At 36.4% G+C, this 19,577-nt stretch overlaps 2 protein-coding genes across 6 annotated transcripts; one reads left to right on the forward strand and one right to left on the reverse strand.

Annotated features, from left to right (window-relative positions):
- The first annotated feature begins 1,515 nt into the window (after positions 1–1,515).
- LOC111376378 (sterol 3-beta-glucosyltransferase UGT80A2) lies at positions 1,516–15,424 on the forward strand. 4 transcript variants are annotated; one of them, XR_002699465.1, is made up of 15 exons: positions 1,516–1,732; positions 1,907–1,981; positions 2,739–2,832; positions 2,959–3,101; positions 4,670–4,740; positions 6,404–6,485; positions 6,685–6,786; positions 6,911–6,966; positions 7,494–7,528; positions 11,616–11,829; positions 12,722–12,937; positions 13,809–13,868; positions 13,963–14,002; positions 14,257–14,467; positions 14,741–14,875. XR_002699465.1 is itself a non-coding variant. In XM_022999335.1 (15 exons), the coding sequence occupies exons 1-15, from the start codon at positions 1,667–1,669 to the stop codon at positions 15,230–15,232; spliced, it is 1,533 nt and encodes a 510-aa protein (XP_022855103.1). In that variant the 5' UTR covers positions 1,518–1,666; the 3' UTR covers positions 15,233–15,424. The 4 variants fall into 4 exon arrangements, 2 of the variants coding, with proteins under 2 accessions (XP_022855103.1, XP_022855104.1); XM_022999335.1 differs by lacking the exon at positions 14,257–14,467 and adding an exon at positions 15,176–15,424 and having other exon boundaries at positions 1,518–1,732; positions 14,741–14,962; XR_002699466.1 differs by lacking the exons at positions 13,963–14,002; positions 14,257–14,467 and adding an exon at positions 15,176–15,424 and having other exon boundaries at positions 1,517–1,732; positions 14,741–14,962.
- Positions 15,425–16,896: 1,472 nt separating this feature from the next.
- Positions 16,897–19,102, reverse strand: LOC111376379 (patatin-like phospholipase domain-containing protein 4). Of its 2 annotated transcripts, none has more exons than XM_022999338.1 (6): positions 18,929–19,102; positions 18,374–18,446; positions 17,985–18,090; positions 17,814–17,910; positions 17,450–17,545; positions 16,897–17,367 (listed from the first exon to the last, which is right to left on the reverse strand). In XM_022999338.1, exons 1-6 carry the CDS (start codon positions 19,085–19,087, stop codon positions 17,212–17,214), a joined length of 687 nt encoding a protein of 228 aa, XP_022855106.1. In that variant the 5' UTR covers positions 19,088–19,102; the 3' UTR covers positions 16,897–17,211. The 2 variants fall into 2 exon arrangements, with proteins under 2 accessions (XP_022855106.1, XP_022855105.1); XM_022999337.1 differs by having other exon boundaries at positions 17,790–17,910.
- Positions 19,103–19,577: the final 475 nt, after the last annotated feature.

The following is a 19,577-nucleotide window of genomic DNA, read 5'->3' on the forward strand; positions in this document are numbered from 1 at the left end:
ATGGTCTGGGTCTTGGGGCTTCACAAAAAAGAATCGTTCATTCCAACCCCTGAGAGAGCTCGGGGTCTCAGGAGTTCTAAACCCCCCATTGGTGGATAAATAAACAAAACAGTTATAGCCCGAAGAGAATTTCATGTCAAAAACCATCCGTAGTAGGTCGAGTCTAGGTTCAACCTCAAGACACCTACATAGTATAAGAAATACACTAACAACCTCCAGCCGTTCAAGGCTAGTTGCCCCGGGCAAAGGTAGTACGAGGTCAGAAAATGGATGAAAAATGGGTGAAAGGGCCACCTAAGCCTAACCTTAAAAGCGTCTCTGAAAAAGGTCATCTCTCCCTCTCGAGCTCCTAACACAGTCTTAGTTGGCCTTGGGACTCTTATGTCACAGATAGGCATGACCCCGAATTCTATAGCTATTTTAATAACCACATGCTCCTTTTACTTGGTCGGTTCTTTGGGGTATATCGGGTCGTCAGTATGGGAATTAACAGGGATGGCCATAGGAATAATCGAAGTACCTAAGTCCTCAGGCCTATCTCTATGGTTCGAGTCTCTACGTTCCGGGCTACTAGACCCCGTACTACCACTACTTGACATTATACTATAATCAAATAAAACAACTCAAAGGCTCGAACTCTTACCTCTATNCACAAACCCACTAATCCCCGAACTCGAGCTCGATTTACTGAGAGATGAGAGTGAAAAGTGAAAAATGGAGGTGAAAGTTGGGGCATTTATAGGGGACTGTGGAATACCAACGGTCATGCAATCTCAACCCTTGGACTAAGACACGTAGAGGCCATCTAAGGTTGTGCTCTGACATTACACCTGGTAGCCATCTAAGGTCGTGCTCTGACATCCCGTTGAACGCCTAACACGTGGAAAGACACCTAGGCATTTATGCCTCTACATCTTCACTCGTAGTTCAAACTTGAACCGCAATCTACGACCTCGATGCACGGGGGCCTGTGATGCTCCCATATCTACCAACCCACGATCTCGACCTGTATTAGCCTGACCTCAACCTACTCCTAAACCATCAAAAGTGAGGTCGGGGTATGTTCTTTTCGAAGAACTCATATGCTCTTGCCCCACTCTTTCCAATAACGTAGAAGAGTGCAAATTCTATTTTAGACCACAATCCTTACCCTATTGGACTCCTTCTCTGACTCAAACAATGGTTGAACACTCGGAATGAAACACTAACTCCTCATCCTACGAGGATAAGGATCTCACATGATTAAATCCTTCTTGGACTCTATCATCAGCACCTATAAATACATAACATGTGCTCATTCTTGAGGTACGTTTTTTCATTATCTCCAATTTATAGCTTCAAGGCGACGAGGACACACCTCGTTGCTTTTGTTTCAGGTATTCAAAGATCGTTCCTGTTCATCCAAACTCGAAGTTCAATCATCAAGCTCGAGATAATTCAGGTACTATTTTTGGATAGCATTAAAGTGTTTCCGTACTGTTTGCACAAATGACTCGATCCCAAATGAACTATACACTCCACAAAACACTCATTATCAAAAAATTACACTACAGTGACTAAACGCACAAGTTTATAGCCTCAACCCAAATTTCCAGGACCTGTTCTCCGGCGGGCAGAAGCCTGGAAAAAGGGGTAAACATACGCCGGCGGTAGCTTAGAAAACCAGATGAGGACCAGACCAACAGCCGTGTTCATGGCCTTTGGCACCAAAGGCGACGTATTTCCCATCGCTGTAATTGTCTCCCTCTATTTCTACTCCTCATATTTGTTGTATACACGTATAAATAGGGGAGAAATGCGCGCGAGTTACTTTCCCTACTCTCCGATATACCATTTCTCTTTCAATTTCCCATAGAGATCGTTTATTTAATAATTACAAGATATTATTTATTAATTGCATATCCAGGCCATAGCTGCTGCGTTTGCTTCTGATCAGCATCAGTATTATGACGTTGCATTCATAACCCATTCAGCACACGAGGTTAGCATACCGTTAATAATAATTGTAAACTGATTGTTTCGGTCAGTTGTATAAATTAGTTATTTTTATGAAATGCATCATGATTTGTAATAGCTAATGATCACTGGTCAAATGTATCTGTTGGAATTGAATGGTGGAGTTTTGCAATCTCATCACATGCAATTGTGCTTTGTCTTAACCAGTTTTACAAGACATACAATTGATTGAATATGGTACTTTTACCCAAGAAACGGTTATATTTTCAGATAAAGTTTTTGAATTCCAATTTCAAGCCCCATCGCTGTGCCATTGAATATGGCACAGATTTGATTCTGTGGAAAGGCGGGCATGGAGCAAATATTATGTAAAGGAACTTATTTTGGTAGTCTTTTTGGTTTCTGTGAAATTGGTTTGTGATCCCTCACATCATTTAGATACTAGATGCTATGCTTCAATGCTATGTAAATGCTGAATGCATCTATAAGGAAAAGCGCATGAAATGAAGAAAATTTCTTAGGATTAGATCTCCAAGGTTTATCATAAATTTGTTGTTTTGCTCTTTCTGAAACAATACACTGCCCTAGCAGCAATTTCCCATCATGACCTTATGACTGCAAATTCAGTTTGAAGGAAGTTGAATACCAGTGTCCTTTTTCCAGTAATGTTTAATTTTGTTTAATATATATGTAGAAGTTTAGTTCATATTTTATCTTTGCTATTTGGTATTCCATCAAAATCGTCAACATTCAGCCGTAATGGTTACACTTTTCTTTGACAGAACCTGGGAGTGCGGTTGGGAGCAAAGAGAGTTGCATATTTCCCAGTTTCATCACCACCAGTTCTATCTCCTTGTGAAGATAGTGATACTTCAGGTCTTGAGAGCTGATTTTTCTCTAGCTAGAACTAGCAAATAGTGGAAAGCAAGCTTTCCATCTACAGTTTTAAAAACAATGAACATGTTATGACCTTACCATCTAAAATTGCTTCTGTTGTTCTAGGGTCCACAAAGGTCTCCTTTTCTCTACGGAAGGAGGAAATCACTAGAAAACAAAGAAAGGAATGTGTTTCAATTGTTGAAAGGATATTTGAAGAGAGCCCAAGCTTGGAGGGTGATGTTATCATTATAAATTTCTTTGCTCTGGTACATTTAGGAAAAAAGTTCTATACTATTGGTGATTTCATATATATATTTTAATCTTAAAATACATAGAACCAAAAGTCCAAAGGAAATTCAAGTTCTTTGCAGAAGAAAAGAAAAAAAAATTGTACAATCCTTATGAGCACATACTTGTGTTGTAACGACCCGGGTCTCTGTACTCAAGCCGTTAGTTTAAGTACTGTCCGCTTTAAGTGGGTTTTGCGCTCACTTACCCCTCACGGCTTTCTGTCGCATCCCAAGATTTGAACTCAACTCATAACATTTCCCTTAAATAAGACTTAAATTGAATCCTAATACCAATTGGATAACTTGTCCAATTGGTACCAGGATTCAACTTAAGTCTTATTTAAGGGAAATGTTATGAGTTCGAATCTTGGGGGACGCGATAGAAAGCCGTGAGGGGTAAGTAGGTTTTTTTTTTTTGTAATGACCCGAGTCTTTGTATCCGAATCGTTAACTTACGTACTGTCCGCTTTGGGTGGGTCTTGCACCCACTTACCCCCTACGGCTTTCTGTCGCGTCCCCATGATTCGAACTCACAACCTTTCCCTTAAGTAAGACTTAAGTTGAATACTGATACCAATTAGGGTAAGTGGGCGCAAGACCCATCCAAAGTAGACAGTACGTAAACTAACGGCTTGGATGCAGAGACTCGGGTCTTTACATGTGTTGTCGATCCTTTGATCATTAGGACATGGAGAAAAGAATTTTGGAATTTCTCAATAATTGGGAAAGAAGGCGACCAATCTTTTTAATGGTCTGCTCCAAAAATTTTTGATTGAAGTCATGAGCACGTGTATGGACATGCATAATAAGGCTTAAAATTTAGTCTCTGAATTTTATAAAGGTCTGTCATCCCCCATCCTGATGTTTCTGAAGAGTTTATCACTGAAGAAATTGTATTTTATTAATTAAGACACGTGTATAATTTAATTGCCTGGCAAAGACACCGATGCTACTCTTATTCTATTTTGCTCAAAGAAAGCAACAGGGCCCATAATACTAGTACTCACTCTCCTGTGCTTTATAGCCTATCACTTATTCTCTCTCATTGACCCACTATCCCAGTATCTTCCTCTTCACTCATACACTCAAATCCTATATTTATAGGTGGTGAAGTCGGCTTAGTAACTGACTTTGTTACTCTAGATAATATTAGTATGTAATTAAAGATTGTAGCTAGCATATTAATTTATGGTGGTGAAGGAACAAAATATAAACCATTCTTGGAGCTTTTGCAGCTACAAAAAATTCTAGAATTAGGAAATTAATAGTTTTTCTTCTTATGTCGGGGCTGCGTCTTCAATTTTTTTTATCTTTAATGACTCATGTTGGCTGGTTGAAGCTAGTTGTTTAGTTGATGCAACTTCTATTGTCCAAAATAATTAAAGGAACCGCCATTTGATTAAACTGAAAACAGTAGGTCAAAACTATGGTCAGGAAATTTTCGCTGCTTTTGATAACTAAAAGTCTATAAGTGATGCATAAAAGTTTAGGTACAAGTACAATGGGATATTACCTGAATAAGGTTTCCTATGCTTTCTGGTTAGGAAGGTTGGAGTCTTGCTGAACTTTTTCATATCCGCTGTGTTGTTGCTGCTCCTTATGTTGTTCCTTACAGGTTTTGCAAACCTTTCATTTTATATTGCTAAACTCTGTTTACTTGTTATTCCTTTCATATTAAAACCATAACTATGATTCTCCTTATTGCCCATTGTTTGCAACAAGACAATCAAGTTATATAAACTTTGATTTAGGTTCTTTGAAGGTTCAATTCCTTCTGAACGTCTATGGTTTGACTTATGAGTTAAGCCTGTATTTGGTTTCAGTTGTTTGTACAGTTTTTATGAGATCCGAAGACAGCTCTTGGTAAAAAGAGTGCTGTTCTTCTTGGGTTCTTTAAAAGAAAACTTAATGCTGGCTGGATGGTGCCTGATTAAGTGCTGTCTTTTCTGCTATTTTTAGGAACTCTTCTAGGTAGCCATATTGTAATAAAACTGGAGAACATACTTTCCTTGGCCTTTGGCACTTTTAGTCAATTAGTCAATTGCTTTATCTATATGAAATGTATTAACCATTAGGTAACTAGTCTTGCGGAGAATAAAGTTCTAAGAGTTCATTGTTCACGAAACAAATTTACCAATAATATGGCGAATAATTTTTTGGGCAAATTACATAAACCTCCATTGAGGTTATGGAATAGTATTACATAAATTTGATGGTATTTATTTTAGTTCAAAATGATTTTGCATGTAAATAAAAAAAAAAATTGAGAAATGAGAAAAAAAGGAGAAAGAGGATACTTAAATATTATTTAATAATAGTTTCAAATTATATTATAAATACTTAAGGTTAAAATAGGAATTAAATTTTTACTTTTTGGCTGACGGGATGAAGTCCATCGCAGAAAACAAACTTGAAGAGGGGTTTTTGGAATTTTTAAATCATAATGGGGGGTGTCTCTGTATTGTCATGAACCTCAGGGGAGGTTATGTAAGTTACTCTAATTCTTTTCTATACTTTTTTGTTACCAAGGAAAAGAAGGGGGTGTGAGGTTGCTTGTTACCTGGAGCAAGGGAAGCTCTGGATTGCAAAGGCTATTACTAATGGTTTCAAGAGAAATTATTTTTGTTCAGCTTGAGCCTGGGGACAAGTTTTTATGGTTTGATAGGGATGGTTGAGAATTTAAATGTTGGTTTTACTTGTTATTTACATACATGTTTGCAATTGGATCGAACTTTTGCTGGTTAGATTTCGCTAGTATATTTTACGGCTTATATTTTGGTTAAGATTGCTACTGTATGGGGAACATGGCATAAAATGTACACGGTGGTGAAGTTTGGGCTTTTGAACTCCATGATATCATGGTACTTATTCTTCCACTGTGTGACATGCCGGAGATTTCATTTTTTTGGAGAGATCTCCGTCTTTCAATATATTAACTTTCCTAAACGTTATTATCAAGAGAGTGGGGAAGACAGCTATTTGAATATTCCTGATACAGTGAAATATTGTTTCTTCTCTTCTCAGCATTTTTCTTCCTCATGTTATGTATTTTATAATAACTTCTATTCTGTCTAATGCATAAACACACACTTTTACCACACGTAAAGACACATTCATAACTATTTTTTCCCTGTTAAGGTACCCTTTTTTTATTGATAGCTGTATTGAAAATATCTCTGATCTTTCCTACCCTTGTTTGTCCTTGAGTCCAATGTAATTTATCAAAGAAATTACATTCGTTTATAATGTTAAATTCTTTTCTATTTCCATGCAACCAGTGCCCCCTCCTCTTTTGAACGTCAATTCAGGAAAGAATTTCCTCTTCTGTATAAATATCTCAAAGAAGCTCCAGCAGATATGGTAAGAGATGAGATAATTTTCAATTTTCAAGCTTTCGTACTTCCTTTGTTCTTCTTACATAATGATTATAACTTGAACAGACTTGTAGAAGCAACATCTCCTCCACCTCATATGTATGTAGAAAGAGATTTGGGTACAGGAGTTGTTCTCTGTTTGATGTTTACAACTAACCACTTGCATCTCATTTTTTTTGTCGTAGGTTGGCTGGGAAGATGTTCTCCACTGGATGTGGCCACTTTTTACAGATGATTGGGGATTGTGGAGAAGTCTTGATCTGAAGCTGAGCACCTGTCCTTTCACGGTGTGTTATATGGCCCATAAAATGTTTCTTGTGATGTGTTCTTAGATGGAATGGGTAAGGTATTAGTGTTTATTTACTAACTTCATGCATTTTTATTGCTTGGGCTGCTTGTCTTTGGATCCAGGATCCTGTAACTGGCCTTCCGACTTGGCATGAAAGGCCTTCATCTCCACTGCTATTGTAAGCATATTCTCCATTTCAAAGCCATAATGGAACAGTGTAAAATTTTACAAGAAATAGTTCAGCTAAACTTAGAATAATACTATCTAATTCTGTTGGCATCCCAAAATTCACTCAAGGAGCGTTCATTTTTTTGTGGTTATTTAGCAATTTAAAAGATTTGCTCCGAAATTTGTTTTGGATCTGTGTTTCTTTTTCTGATTATTGTATAGCTCCATTTTTTGTATCTTTTTTTATCAGAAGTTTTGAATAGGACTTGAAAAAAATATCTTTCAAGAGAGACCAAGTGGTGATAAGTTGGTTGATGTTGAATGAGTTCTTCTTGATAAATGGCATCAGATCTAGCAACTCTTCGTCTCTCTCTCTCACACACGCATTGATTCTCACTCTCTCTTTGCTCTGTCTTCATATCTCTATTCTCTTTCTCACTGTACTCAGCAATTCTTTACATGTATCTTCTGTTATAAGGTTATTAAAATGTGAGTGTAGTATAATATTTTCTGATCCATTGCTGCCTTCACTGACAGGTATGGATTTAGCAAAGAAATTGTTGAGTGCCCTGGTAATTTCTAATGCATTTTCTTGTATTTAATGTCAGTCAAATTGAATAAGATTACAGAGATCGTCGAAAATTACGGTCAGATGCTATTGTATCATTACAATTGTATTATATATAGATAGATTGTTTTTACTATATTTAAATTATAGGTTTCCATTAGTTAAAATTGTAATTGATTGCTATCATATTTAATGGTGATTTTGGTTCTATATAATGAGAAAACTTTTCACATGGAGAGGCATCGAACCTTGTTGAGTATTATTGACCATATTTGACCGGGTATCAGAGCCTCTTCCTTAGAATTTTCTCTCGTTTTCTTTGTTGGGTTTTCTCACGATAGGAAGCTCCTCCCATCCGGTCTTCATCGAATTGTCAACTATTTTCTTTTCATGTTCACTTTTGTTTTAACGAATTGAGGAAGTAATTCAAAATCAGCCTCAAATTAGGAGTCTGTGTCTTGGCTTTAGGTCCACGGAGGGAGAGGGCAGCAGCGTCATAGGCCATGGCAGCTTCAACAGCAAAAAATAATAGCATTACACCAAAATTCATCAATACGATTCGCTAGAATTTATAACCTCATATTTTCCTACAATCTGATGTTTCCTATAAATCATAGTAAGGATCAACAGACGCTGGGAAAGTCACTCCAAGTTGCTAGAAATCATATCCCATCTGCGGCTGTAGGACATTAATAGGCACATATCTCTCTTAACTTTTGTTCAGAGACAGTAGCCATAATTGTAGCTGGACCAGATTTAGCCACGGAAATACCTAGTCGAGTAGAAGAAGTGTTTGATGAATATTGGGCAGAACACCGTCATTCGCAACTGTCACCCAACCCAACAACTTGCTCAACTCCTCATCATTTCTCACAACCAACTGAATATGCCTCGGAATCATCCAATTCTTCTTGTTGTCTCTTGCAGCATTCCGAGCAAGCTCCAATAACACAATAGAAACTTCAGAGACTTCGTGTCAGAGAAGAATTGAATGGATTTCACGATCTGAGAGACTTCGCGTGAGAGGAATTAATTTGGGAGAAATGGATTTTGCGACCTTAAGAGTTTGGAGAGTTTCAAAGTTCCTCCAAATCCGTCAACTTCTCCGCCGTTCACCACCCTCACCGTCCCTGCCGCCGCAGGCAATCAGGTTGAACGGAGGCTGTTCTTGGAAGGCAGTAGCTGAGTTCAGTAAGTGACTTAGGGGCAGAGTTCGATGGGTAATGGTATGTGGTAGGCCGACCTGGTGGTTAATTGCTGACGATGTGGCTGGAAGCAATTTTGGGAAGAGAGTAAGGTAGTTGGCCGGGTTAGATGCACACAATTACGAGGGGATAGTAGGTTTGAGTTTGGTGGGTGTGGTTAGAGGTATTGGCCTGGACTCGTATTGGTCTTGAGAGATGGTGTTTGTTTTGGGCTATGAGAGTTGTAGCTGGGCTATTGGGTAGTGGAGCCGTCATGTGATGGGCCGTATATGTGGATTGTGGATTTAACATCTGGGGTTGAGTTAAGCTGTGTGGGTATTGGAGTTGTGGATTGAATAATGGATCAAGATCTGGGTTTAGAGGATGGGGTTTTGGAGTTTTGGGTTGGGGCTTGTTTGGGCTTAAGAATGGAGATTGGAGGTGTGACAAACAGAAATTGCCCGTGGGAATTTTTGGGTTTGCAAAGACGCTATTAAGAAAAAAAATAAAAAAAAAATAAAAATTGGTTAAGGAGGGGAGAGAGACATGGGATTGCAGACATTAAATTTTGGCTTCTCAAATGATGAGCTAGAATTTTAGATTATCAAATAAGGATCTTTGGTTTTTGGTTAAGGTTGTTTTGTGAGATTTCTTCAAATTGTAGCATCTTGGCTAGCAATGTATTATTGGATTTTTGGCCGGTGCATTGGTCGTTAGAGCTTTTGTCAGAACACGAATTATGTGTTCAACTGAATTTTCCCGACAAATAGAGCTCATTGCGTGTGTCGGCACATTTTATGAATTTCTTTTAGAATTTCTTCTTGGGGCGCGAGCTCTTTGTAATGTCTTTGGGCTGTTCTTGGAGTGGTTTTAGAGCGGCTCTTGATTGTTTTTGCACTATTTGAAGTTCTTGATTTTTCGTCGTCACTAATTTTCATAGATGGTTGCTGTGATTTAGATTTCTTCTTTGTGAGCACGAGTATTGTTATCGTCGTCAGTTTGTGATTGCACCAGCATTAATTTGAGGGCGGATGTCAATGAGATTGAATAAGATTATGGAGATCGTCGAAGATTACGGCTTGACGTATATTTTATCATTATAATTGTATTATATATAAATAGATTACTTTTACTATATTTAAATTATAGGTTACATTAATTAATATTGTAATTGATTGCTATTTAGTGATGATTTTGGTTCTATATAATGAGAGAACCTCTCACATCGAGGGGTATCGAGTTTTATTGAGTATTATTCACTATATTTGACATTTAATTCCATGAGCATAAAGCGGCTTCCCTGATTGTAATAAATCTTGTTGTCCCTAAGTTGCTGTTTGTGGATTTTGTATTTATTCCTTCAGTGAAACGTGTTTGTTAAGATAAATTTTTGAATTTTAAATTTTATCACAAATAAATTCATTTTATGCAAAATCTTATTCAAGATATCTTTACTCAATGATTTTACTCAGAAGAGGAAATCATAGAGTAATTCTTATCATGTGATTTTCATTCATTGAGGATTTTCTAGTCCCACCTGAATAAAAAAATCGTGATTGTGTATGAAAGAAGCTGATTGCTTAGTATATCTGCAAAAGAGCTAGTCAAAAACTTCATGATATCAATGCCGTTTAAAGCAGAACAATGATCAGATTAGGAAATCTTGGCCATAAATCATACACATGCTTGAGTGGAATCATCTCAGTGCCGCCTTGTTTGATCAATGGTTGCTGCAATTGTTGTATTTTTTTGGCAATAAATTGTTTTTTCAAGATTGTCAACTGCTAACTGTACAATAGGTACAGAAAGCAATATGTTAATGGTTAACCGTCTAAAGTAAAAATGGGGCAGTAGAAGAGCCAGTTCTTCTGTACCATTGCCAAGGCTATGGTTTCCAATATGGTTATTCTAGTTTAGTGGGAGCTAGGAGTGCACATATACATCAACATTTATATAGGGGGTTTTCTGTGTCTTCATTTAACTCCAAAATCCTGTTGTCCTTTAACAATTTTACCAATAGTCCATGGGAGTAGGATTTGTTGATATCAACAAATTATAATTCAAGGAGAATATCAAATTGATGCTTGAAAAGTGTCTTGCTTAAAGACCTAACCTGTGAAAAGATGCCAAAAAATATACAAAATCATCCAGTTCCAGGTCTTCTCATATAACATATAAATTCATCTTAATCGTGAAGATCTTGTTCTTGTATTTTCACATACATTTTTCTGTATAAATCTATTTTATGTTTACCATTCTATCCAGACAACCTCCCGATCAAGGATTCTAAGCTTGCATTTCAGTTCAATGTAAGTATGTAACCATGCACCAGTCTTTCCTTGCCATCAGTTTTTGGCTTAATACCAGAATCTGTTTTAAATGATCAAAGAACATTGAACTTGCAGATAATAGTTAATTACATCAAGTTCAGTTCAAGATTGTAAAATAAGTATTACTCTAGAAAAAGGCTATGAAATTCATATTGTCATACTATGAGTATCCTTTTATATAACCTAATGACCAACTACAGCACTGGCTCTGCAAGTATACATGTTTTTCTTTGCTGTTTATGTAAAAGCTGAATAATACTAAAGAAAGATTGTTGCAAAATCAATGATTATTTGGATCTCTTGGTTTCCAGTACTTGCTTTATTGTAACCTGTCAGCAGCCAAAGGTGCTAAGATGATCTTGTTTTTAACAATGTTGACTTCAGCTGCCCTTGTTATTTTTTGCATATTTGTTTTCCATGTTTTTTGATTTATATATAAAGGGTTATTTTTTTTACCTCCTTAGAAAACCAGAAAGCAGTAATGCACTTGGTTTGCATTCTCCTCCTAAGAAATTTTTATGTTATTTTTGTTTGTTTCTTTCTCTCTTTTGAAATGCTAACGTTTGGACTGGTTTAGGTTACTGGCCATCAAGAGTTCGGGTTTGTGGCTTTTGGTTTCTTCCTGCTGAATGGCAGTTCTCTTGCTTCAGATGTGCAGACGCTACATATTTAATGTCTTCAGAGAAGTTGAATGTCCAAGCCAAGTTGTGTTTGGCTCACAGCAAGTTACAACATTTTTTGGATAGTTCACCTGAGAAACCTGTTTTCATAAGTCTGAGTTCAGTTGGTAGGTGAGTCCATACTTTGCAAAAGACCATACATTATTTGTTTTTTTAACATTCATTTTCAAATTTTTTGTTTGTTGACTCGATTGTAGTTGGACTCTTGAAAGGTGCAGTAAATTATGCGATATGAATGATTTTCTTGCATGTTCATTGGCTGTAATACGAGGGTTTATTTTGTTATGATGTAAACTTATTCTAGATCTGTAGCTGTATTTTTTTCTTGGGTAAAGTATAACATCTACTTTTAAATTGTGCATTGATTTTTTGTAAAATGCTCATAATCATGAGATGCTGAATTTTGGGGATGGACTTTAGTTTAGGATCTTCTAGATTTAGCAGTATAAATATCTGAACCAGTACATTCCATAAACTCTTTACATTTTTATATGATTATGTTCAAATTCGTAGTACAACATGTTTACAGGTTTACATGAAATTCGTAGTAACAATGTCACTTCCCACCATGGGATGCCATTCATATGAATATCCTTGCTCAAATTTCGTATTAATTGGAGAGTGATGCATCATCAAGCAAGTGTTATTCTGACTGATAGAGCTTTGAATTAGGGCATTTCCTTGATGTTGCCCTGAATTTGACCAGCGTGATCATGTAACCCAACTGCTAATTCTAAATTGTTTTTCCTACACCAGTTCCTGATGCGACTTCTGGATGGTCTTGTACTGTTATATTGGATGTGATTGAATCATTTCTCATTGTCGAATGCATACAATGGAAAATAGTTAAGTCATCGAGCATCTAACATGTATGCACATATGTAGTTCACAGTTCTTAATATTGTATAGTGAATTTTGATCGTGGATAAGGTAGTTTTGAAAATTTAGAAATCTTAATTTATTATTATTTTTTTTAATAACAAAAATGATGTCTTATCTGCAGTATGGGGTTTCTAAGGAACCCTAAAACATTTCTTCGGATCCTTGGAGATTTGTTGGCTATTACAAGTTGCAGATTTATTTTGTTTTCAGCTGGTTATGAACCTTTAGATGTCACCATCAAAATGTTTGCTGGAAAAGCACCGTCAGCTTCAGAACAAGTGCAATCTAGTAAAGATGAAACCCTCCTATTTGATGGCCGGCTCCTTTGCTTTTCTGGGTGAGTACTTGTACAAATTTATGGTTTTACACTTAAAAGACCAATATATGGAGTAAATATGAGAGAGTAGGATGGAGAGCACCAATAGTTGAGAATTCAATATAGGAGAAGTGAATGTCTTTGGATTGCATATAAATAAATAATAAACTTAATAGAGAATTACATAAAGTGATACCACAAAAATAGAAGATACTAAAAACAACTCTTTTGGTACAAAATGTATGTTGAATAAATAGTAAATGCATTGGAGAGTTGATTCTTCACCTGCTCCGCAACAGTTAGTCGAATGCATACTCGACTGCCATCTGACAAACTGCACATGACATCGATTGTCTGAAGCATACTCAAGTACCTGAAATGTGTTTAATAACACTTGGCAGTTATGTGTTCATTTGTGTATTTCAATAGAAACGGAAAACTAGGTAAAATTATTCTGCTGCTTTGGGAATCTTTGGCATTTTCAAGAGCAATTATATCAACCTCTTTAATTTTGACTCTTTTGAGGAATAAGTACATTACTCATCCGTAACATTAATTTATCATAGATTGTAAACTTTCAGATGCTCAAATAAACTCTCTGAATAAGAATTGTGGTTAGTTATAAAGACTAGATTATCTTGCGTGTCACACGAACATACCTAGATTGCTTTCAAGAAAACTCCGTAACAAACCTTTGATTACTGATGAGAAACAAAAGTAATTTAAATTTAAAACATATCAAATTCTTCTCTTTATTCTTTTTATATGAATTATTTTTTTATCAACATTTAACTCTTGTTTATGGAAACATCATTTTCCCGGTAATGTATTCTAGACACATGAAACAGTTCGAGAGACTGATGAATTGTTCTCTTTTTCTTTTTGGGGTTAGTAATATACCATACAACTGGCTGTTTCCAAGATGTGCTGCTGCTATCCATCATGGGGGAAGGTAAGGTGTCTTAGGTTACGTTTGCCGCCCTTTTTAATTGTTGTGATTCTGCTGAAACATTATACATACTCCCTTGTTGCTATCTCTGCACCAGTGGGTCCACTGCTGCTGCTCTGCAAGCAGGAATTCCTCAGGTTTGATTCGCAACTGAGATGTGTTTCTATGCTTAGCTTGCTCGTTGTGTCTGGCAGCAATCCCTGACAGTAGTTGCTCAAAGTTGTGTGAATGGACTACTTCTAAATCAGTCTGTAGGAGAATAAGTAATTGAAGAACAGTTATTTTAAAAGAGAAAACAAGTACATACTGGTCTCTTAACTATCCGTAGACTTCTGAAGTTTCTTTCATAAGCAACAGCTGCAAAATCTAAATCCTGAAGAATCTTTGACAGATACTGAATGCAATGCTAGGCAAAGAAAGATTTTTCAACGGCTGTCACTTGAGAAAGAAATCTATGCTGCATTGCTCCAGGAGTACATTTATATTCAGTTATTTTGAGAAATATAAACTTGACATGCGTCTCTGTTATTGCTGAATTTATTTTTCTGAATAATGGGAAATGGATCGCCACTGCTGGGGCATTGTCAAACAGTTCTAATAAGGTAGTTGTGAATACCTTAACTAAATCTAAAAAACCATATGAGCTTGATTCTTATTTAACTCAAACTATGTATTAATTCCATGGAGTTTTAAACCAATAATATTATCTTCCACATTTATAATGGCCAATGTGCTTCTTGAACAATGCCACCCGAGCCACTTGCTAAAAGATCATTTATGTTGCAGAATCAAATTTATTTTAAGTCCATATATCAATGGCTTCTGCTTCTCTAAGCACTCAGTGGACACAGAAACTACCTGTTCTTTGATGGCAGGTTATCTGTCCATTTATGCTGGACCAGTTTTATTGGGCAGAGAGAATGTTTTGGCTCGGCGTTGCACCAGAGCCACTAAACAGTAACCAGTTGCTCCCAGATAGAGATGATGACTGCTACATCAAAGAAGCTGCAAATATGCTAGCGAGGGTCTTAAACTCTGCATTGTCTTCTAAAGTGAAATTGCGTGCTTCAGAGCTCGCTAAAAGAATTTCCGATGAGGTATTTTTGTTTTTGCTAATATTCTTTCTTCAACGTGGGGAAGATGTGCAGTTGGCATTTGATATAAATCCCTCCCTACAACTCATGAATTAAGAATTCTGACAACAAGGTCTACTCGACACAAATTAGGCGTTAACGAAACTTTTCATGGAGTCGTACTATTTCTCTCAAGAGCTGACTTCTTGTGTGTGTTTGCCAATTGAACTTTTCCAGGACGGAGTTTCAGAAGCTGTACGGATAATTAAGGAAGAGATAACACGTAAAGGATGATTTTACAATATCTGGTCAAGGAAATAGATGATCTATGATCCCTCGAACCTTTCTCCGTAGGATGTTATATTTAGAGATTTTATTAAATCAAATTTTCTCTGTTCAGATGGATGATGAGTTCTTTGTGTCTTCAACATAATCCTATAATTTTACAACAAAACTCCTTTTTTTCTATTTTTACTCATTTTAGCCTATTTGATATTAGGTACTATATAGAAACATTGCTTCTTGTTAAAATAAATTGTTTTTACAAATTTATATAAACTATATTTAAATGAATATGTAATTTTATAATTTATTTATTGTAAATTTTACATAATTCCCAAATACGATTGACAATAACCATTTCATTTACAAATAATTAAATAGGATTGAGTACGATCTAGTTTCCTTTAGAGTTGAATTGGACTAGTTTCAATATTTAAAGCAACATATGAAATTAACTTTGCTAGCAATTTATAAATTTTATTTTTTCTTATTAGTAATAATCTACTACAAAGTGATAAAAATAAGAAAACGAAAAATGCATTGAATAACATTCAAAATTAGCTCAGCCGAAAAATTGATAAAAATTAAATTCACAATCAACATTTAATTTTTAATCTCATATTTTATATGATGCACGACTTTTCATTGTACATTCATTAACTTTTATCAAAATTAACAAAAAATACCAAACTGGGCCAAGAACGGAAAATATTTACAGTTTTGCAACTAAATTGAAATTAATCAGAGCACATAAATATTTACAGTTTTGCAAGATATACCAGAAAAAATTTAGTCTACAGTTCTATGTGCAGTAACGTAACCTCAGGTGACATACTGCATTTGCTTGCAATCGTGACATGTGACGATTAATAATTCGTTCTATTTGCGATTCCATTTGCAGTAACGTAACCTTAGGTGACATACTGCAAACCTATTTGCTTGCAGTCGTGACACGTGACGATTAATAAATTTTTTATTATATAAAATAATAAGCAACTACCACGTATAAAAAACACTAATCGCCACATAAAACAAATACGATACCCACTACAACAACATTGTCCATAGCCCCACCTTCCTCAATAGTAACTATCATATTCATTAACAATGGCTCTCCTTTTAACGAGATCACCCAAAAACCCGATAAATAACATTTGAAACTTGAATTGGTGGGGTGCGCCAGGCCCATGCAGCAGTGCAACGCTTGGGCGACGCTCGAAGGCCCAGGCAGCAAGCTACCATAACGGGTCTTCCCCCTCAAAAAATTAATTTAATATCGTGTGGGTCAATGACCCACATATCAGATATTAAACTGATAAGAACAGATACTACACTTGATCTTAGCCAAAAGGCCGAGAAAGGTATGCTTAATTAAGTTTCAGCCCAGGCTTTTTATAACCAATTTCTTAAAGGCTTTTCTTCTCTCTAACCGATGTGGGATAATAACGGAACGGCATTATTCATGTCCTCTTCCACCCCCTATGCCAAATCAACAAACAAATGTAGCACTCAAACATCAAATTTGTCCCCTTCAAAATCAATAAGTTAATCTCAAATCTTGATCACTTACAAGAAATCTGCAACTTTCATATGTACATCTAAATTATATTTACTCTCTGAATATCTTCAGGAACAATGCACAGGAAATTTGCATTCAGAAAATAATGAAACAACAGTTGAAGTGAAAAAATTTTACACGAGCTTTTCTCAACATAATTCCATTGATAAGAGCTAATATCATTCTTTACATATCCTTAAAGTCCTAATAGAGAACAGAAAACCAGTGACCAAGACCATGAGTAACCCCAGCCCCCCTCATCCCAAGTATTCCACCTTTCCGAATCAATTCCTGCCCTACTTTATGGCCTTTTCATTTTGCCACCACCGTATTTTACAAAAAATAAAATTACTGTAAAATTTTTTGTGTGACTGACTGTGCAAGTCCAGCAGACTAATGTTTTTCTACGAGTTCCAGAGCAGCGTGCTATGAGCTATTGTGCAACACCATTATCTGCACAAGGACCGTCGTCTTGAACTATTTTCCCGACTGGATTATCTTCTGCCCAGATGGATGCATCTAAATATCCAAGCTCAAAGAGCTTATCGAGAATATCATCTTCTGCTGGTTCAAGAGCCCAATTAAAGAGCTAGGAAATTGAGCATAAGAACATCAGGATTTTATCAGGAAAATGGAACTAGGAAATCATCTCAAGTGAGGCCGAAAATTACCTCCCTGGGACTTGCCCGGTTTTCTGGGTTGCAGTCGGGACTAATTCCAATCCCTTGCAATCCCAAACGACTGGCAGGAAAAGCACAAACACGTACCTGTAACATTTCAACAGTCAAGATTCACTTAATTGCCACAAGAATATACAGATGGTATTTCAAGAACGAAAGAAAAAACACACCCATAGTTCTGATCGATATATCATCAACAAATAAAGCCAACCAAGATTATAACTGAGTCACAACCAAATTTAAATATAAAACTCAAAATTTCCAACACAACTGGACTCCACACATTCAACTTCTTATAATCAGAAAAGAAGCTATACGACACATTCGTTACCGTTTCAATAAAAATAGAGAATACCGTCTGTGCAGCCGAAGTTGGAGGCATGAACAAGGTCAAACCCCCATCTATACAAAGTCGATTACGGAACATTGTTGCTGGCCTCGGTGCAAGATATCTGTAATAAACTAAACTTTTAGTTCAACGTCCAAATCTAGCCTAGTAGCTAATGCAGCAATAGAAAACGCGTACCCTGGAATAAATGAGGAAGTAAAGACTGCATTAATGAGATCTTCTTTAGAATCAAACTCATCAACCAATAAGCCCCTTGGCCTCCACAGAATCTGTGTTACAGCAACTGAGATGAAATCGCATAACAAATTATCAAAACCTCATCTCTAGATGCCGCTGAAAAGCATTTTCATACATCAAAATTAGTGCCCAAATTACATGAGCAGGTGCTCATGAGATTAGTAAAACGAAGTTGTTTGAGCTGTGTCTCAGAAGGACTAGGGCAGCACTTTTTAGGAGGTCACGATTTTTTCTCCAAATTAACTACACTTCGATGGCCATTATACATTGTAGATTGCGACTGTGAACAGTGGTGTGTGCTTGTGCTGGAGGGAAATAACAATACTCACCACGAACCCTTCCACTAGATCGGATATGAACATCACCAGGCAGAAATTTCTCCAGAATATCCCTAAGAACAGCCTGTGAATTGAAACATTTTCCATATTAAATACCTGGATTTTACAGTGAGATAAAATAAGATATTGTGCAATTTTTTCTTAGTCCTCGTATGCTATTTTAATCCCTCCATACTTGAACCAAAGGATTACTTGTTCTATTCTTATTCAATTCCAGTTTTATAACCACTGCACTCTGCAATCCACCCGAGGTGAAATGATAAGATATACTAGTTCAGCTCACCCATTAAACTTATTAATACTGGCATTTTAAACAAAAACAAAATGAAGCACAACAGCAGAAAGGGAAAAAGGAGATTCATAAGCCTTGCCACCAATGGTCACTTATTTATTAGCTATCAAAACCATTTGTTTAATTCATACTGAAGGCTGATCCCTTTTTTCTTCAAAGTTCATCTTTAGCTATACTGATGAAGTTTAATAATACTGTTGTCCTGTTTTTATCTAATTAACCTCACACTCATTAAACGTAGCACGTGCACATACCCCGAGGCGAAATGCAGTTCCTCGAAGTCGACAATTTTCAGCCAGCACTTTGGTAGCTTCTAAGGCTTCCTGCATACTGGCTCCAGATGCAATCACAGCACAGACAATAGCACCTGCAGATGAACCGGCTAATGGTGTTGTCTCCTGTATCAGAAACATATACTGAAGTCAAAGAACTAGCTATTATTTCTGCATCAGAAAATGCTTAGTAGTACTGGAAGACCCTATACTAAAATTATAGATGTAGGAGAAGAATACTGGAGAAAGATGAGTTTCATGTCATCTACATTCAGAACTACAACATATATATAATTATCTCTCACATTACAAACAGAAAAACCCCTGAAGAAATTCTGCAGCCTCATATGGCATTCAAAAGAACTGTTTCCAATCACCAAAAGATACCAGTGATATACAATGGCGAGCATTTTCAATATATAAGCATGGAAATATCAGCAAAGCAATTATAAGCCAAAACCAACAAGGCTTTTAATCGGTTAATCAAAGGTTGAAAGTTTTGATCTTTTGTCTGGGGTATCTCATATGCTGCAAGTGCAATACCTTAACCGGTCCTTCAGAATGTCAAGATAAATGCTCAAAGTATGCAGCTTCAATTCAAAATACGAAAATACGGGATAAAAGATTATCT

The sequence above is a fragment of the Olea europaea genome, unplaced genomic scaffold (assembly GCF_002742605.1).
Source record: "Olea europaea var. sylvestris unplaced genomic scaffold, O_europaea_v1 scaffold1497, whole genome shotgun sequence".
NCBI lineage: Eukaryota > Viridiplantae > Streptophyta > Magnoliopsida > Lamiales > Oleaceae > Olea > Olea europaea.

Coding starts and splice junctions, on each gene's coding strand:
- LOC111376378 (XM_022999335.1), top strand. CDS start 1,667: ATGAGGACCAGACCAACAGCCGTGTTCATGGCCTTTGGCACCAAAGGC. Junction 2,833..2,958: donor TGAAGATAGTGATACTTCAG/GTCTTGAGAGCT, acceptor CTGTTGTTCTAG/GGTCCACAAAGGTCTCCTTT. Junction 6,486..6,684: donor AAGAAGCTCCAGCAGATATG/GTAAGAGATGAG, acceptor TTTTTGTCGTAG/GTTGGCTGGGAAGATGTTCT.
- LOC111376379 (XM_022999337.1), bottom strand. CDS start 19,087: ATGTTTCTGATACAGGAGACAACACCATTAGCCGGTTCATCTGCAGGT. Junction 18,091..18,373: donor ATCTAGTGGAAGGGTTCGTG/GTGAGTATTGTT, acceptor ATTTCATCTCAG/TTGCTGTAACACAGATTCTG. Junction 17,911..17,984: donor ACTTCCTCATTTATTCCAGG/GTACGCGTTTTC, acceptor AGTTTATTACAG/ATATCTTGCACCGAGGCCAG.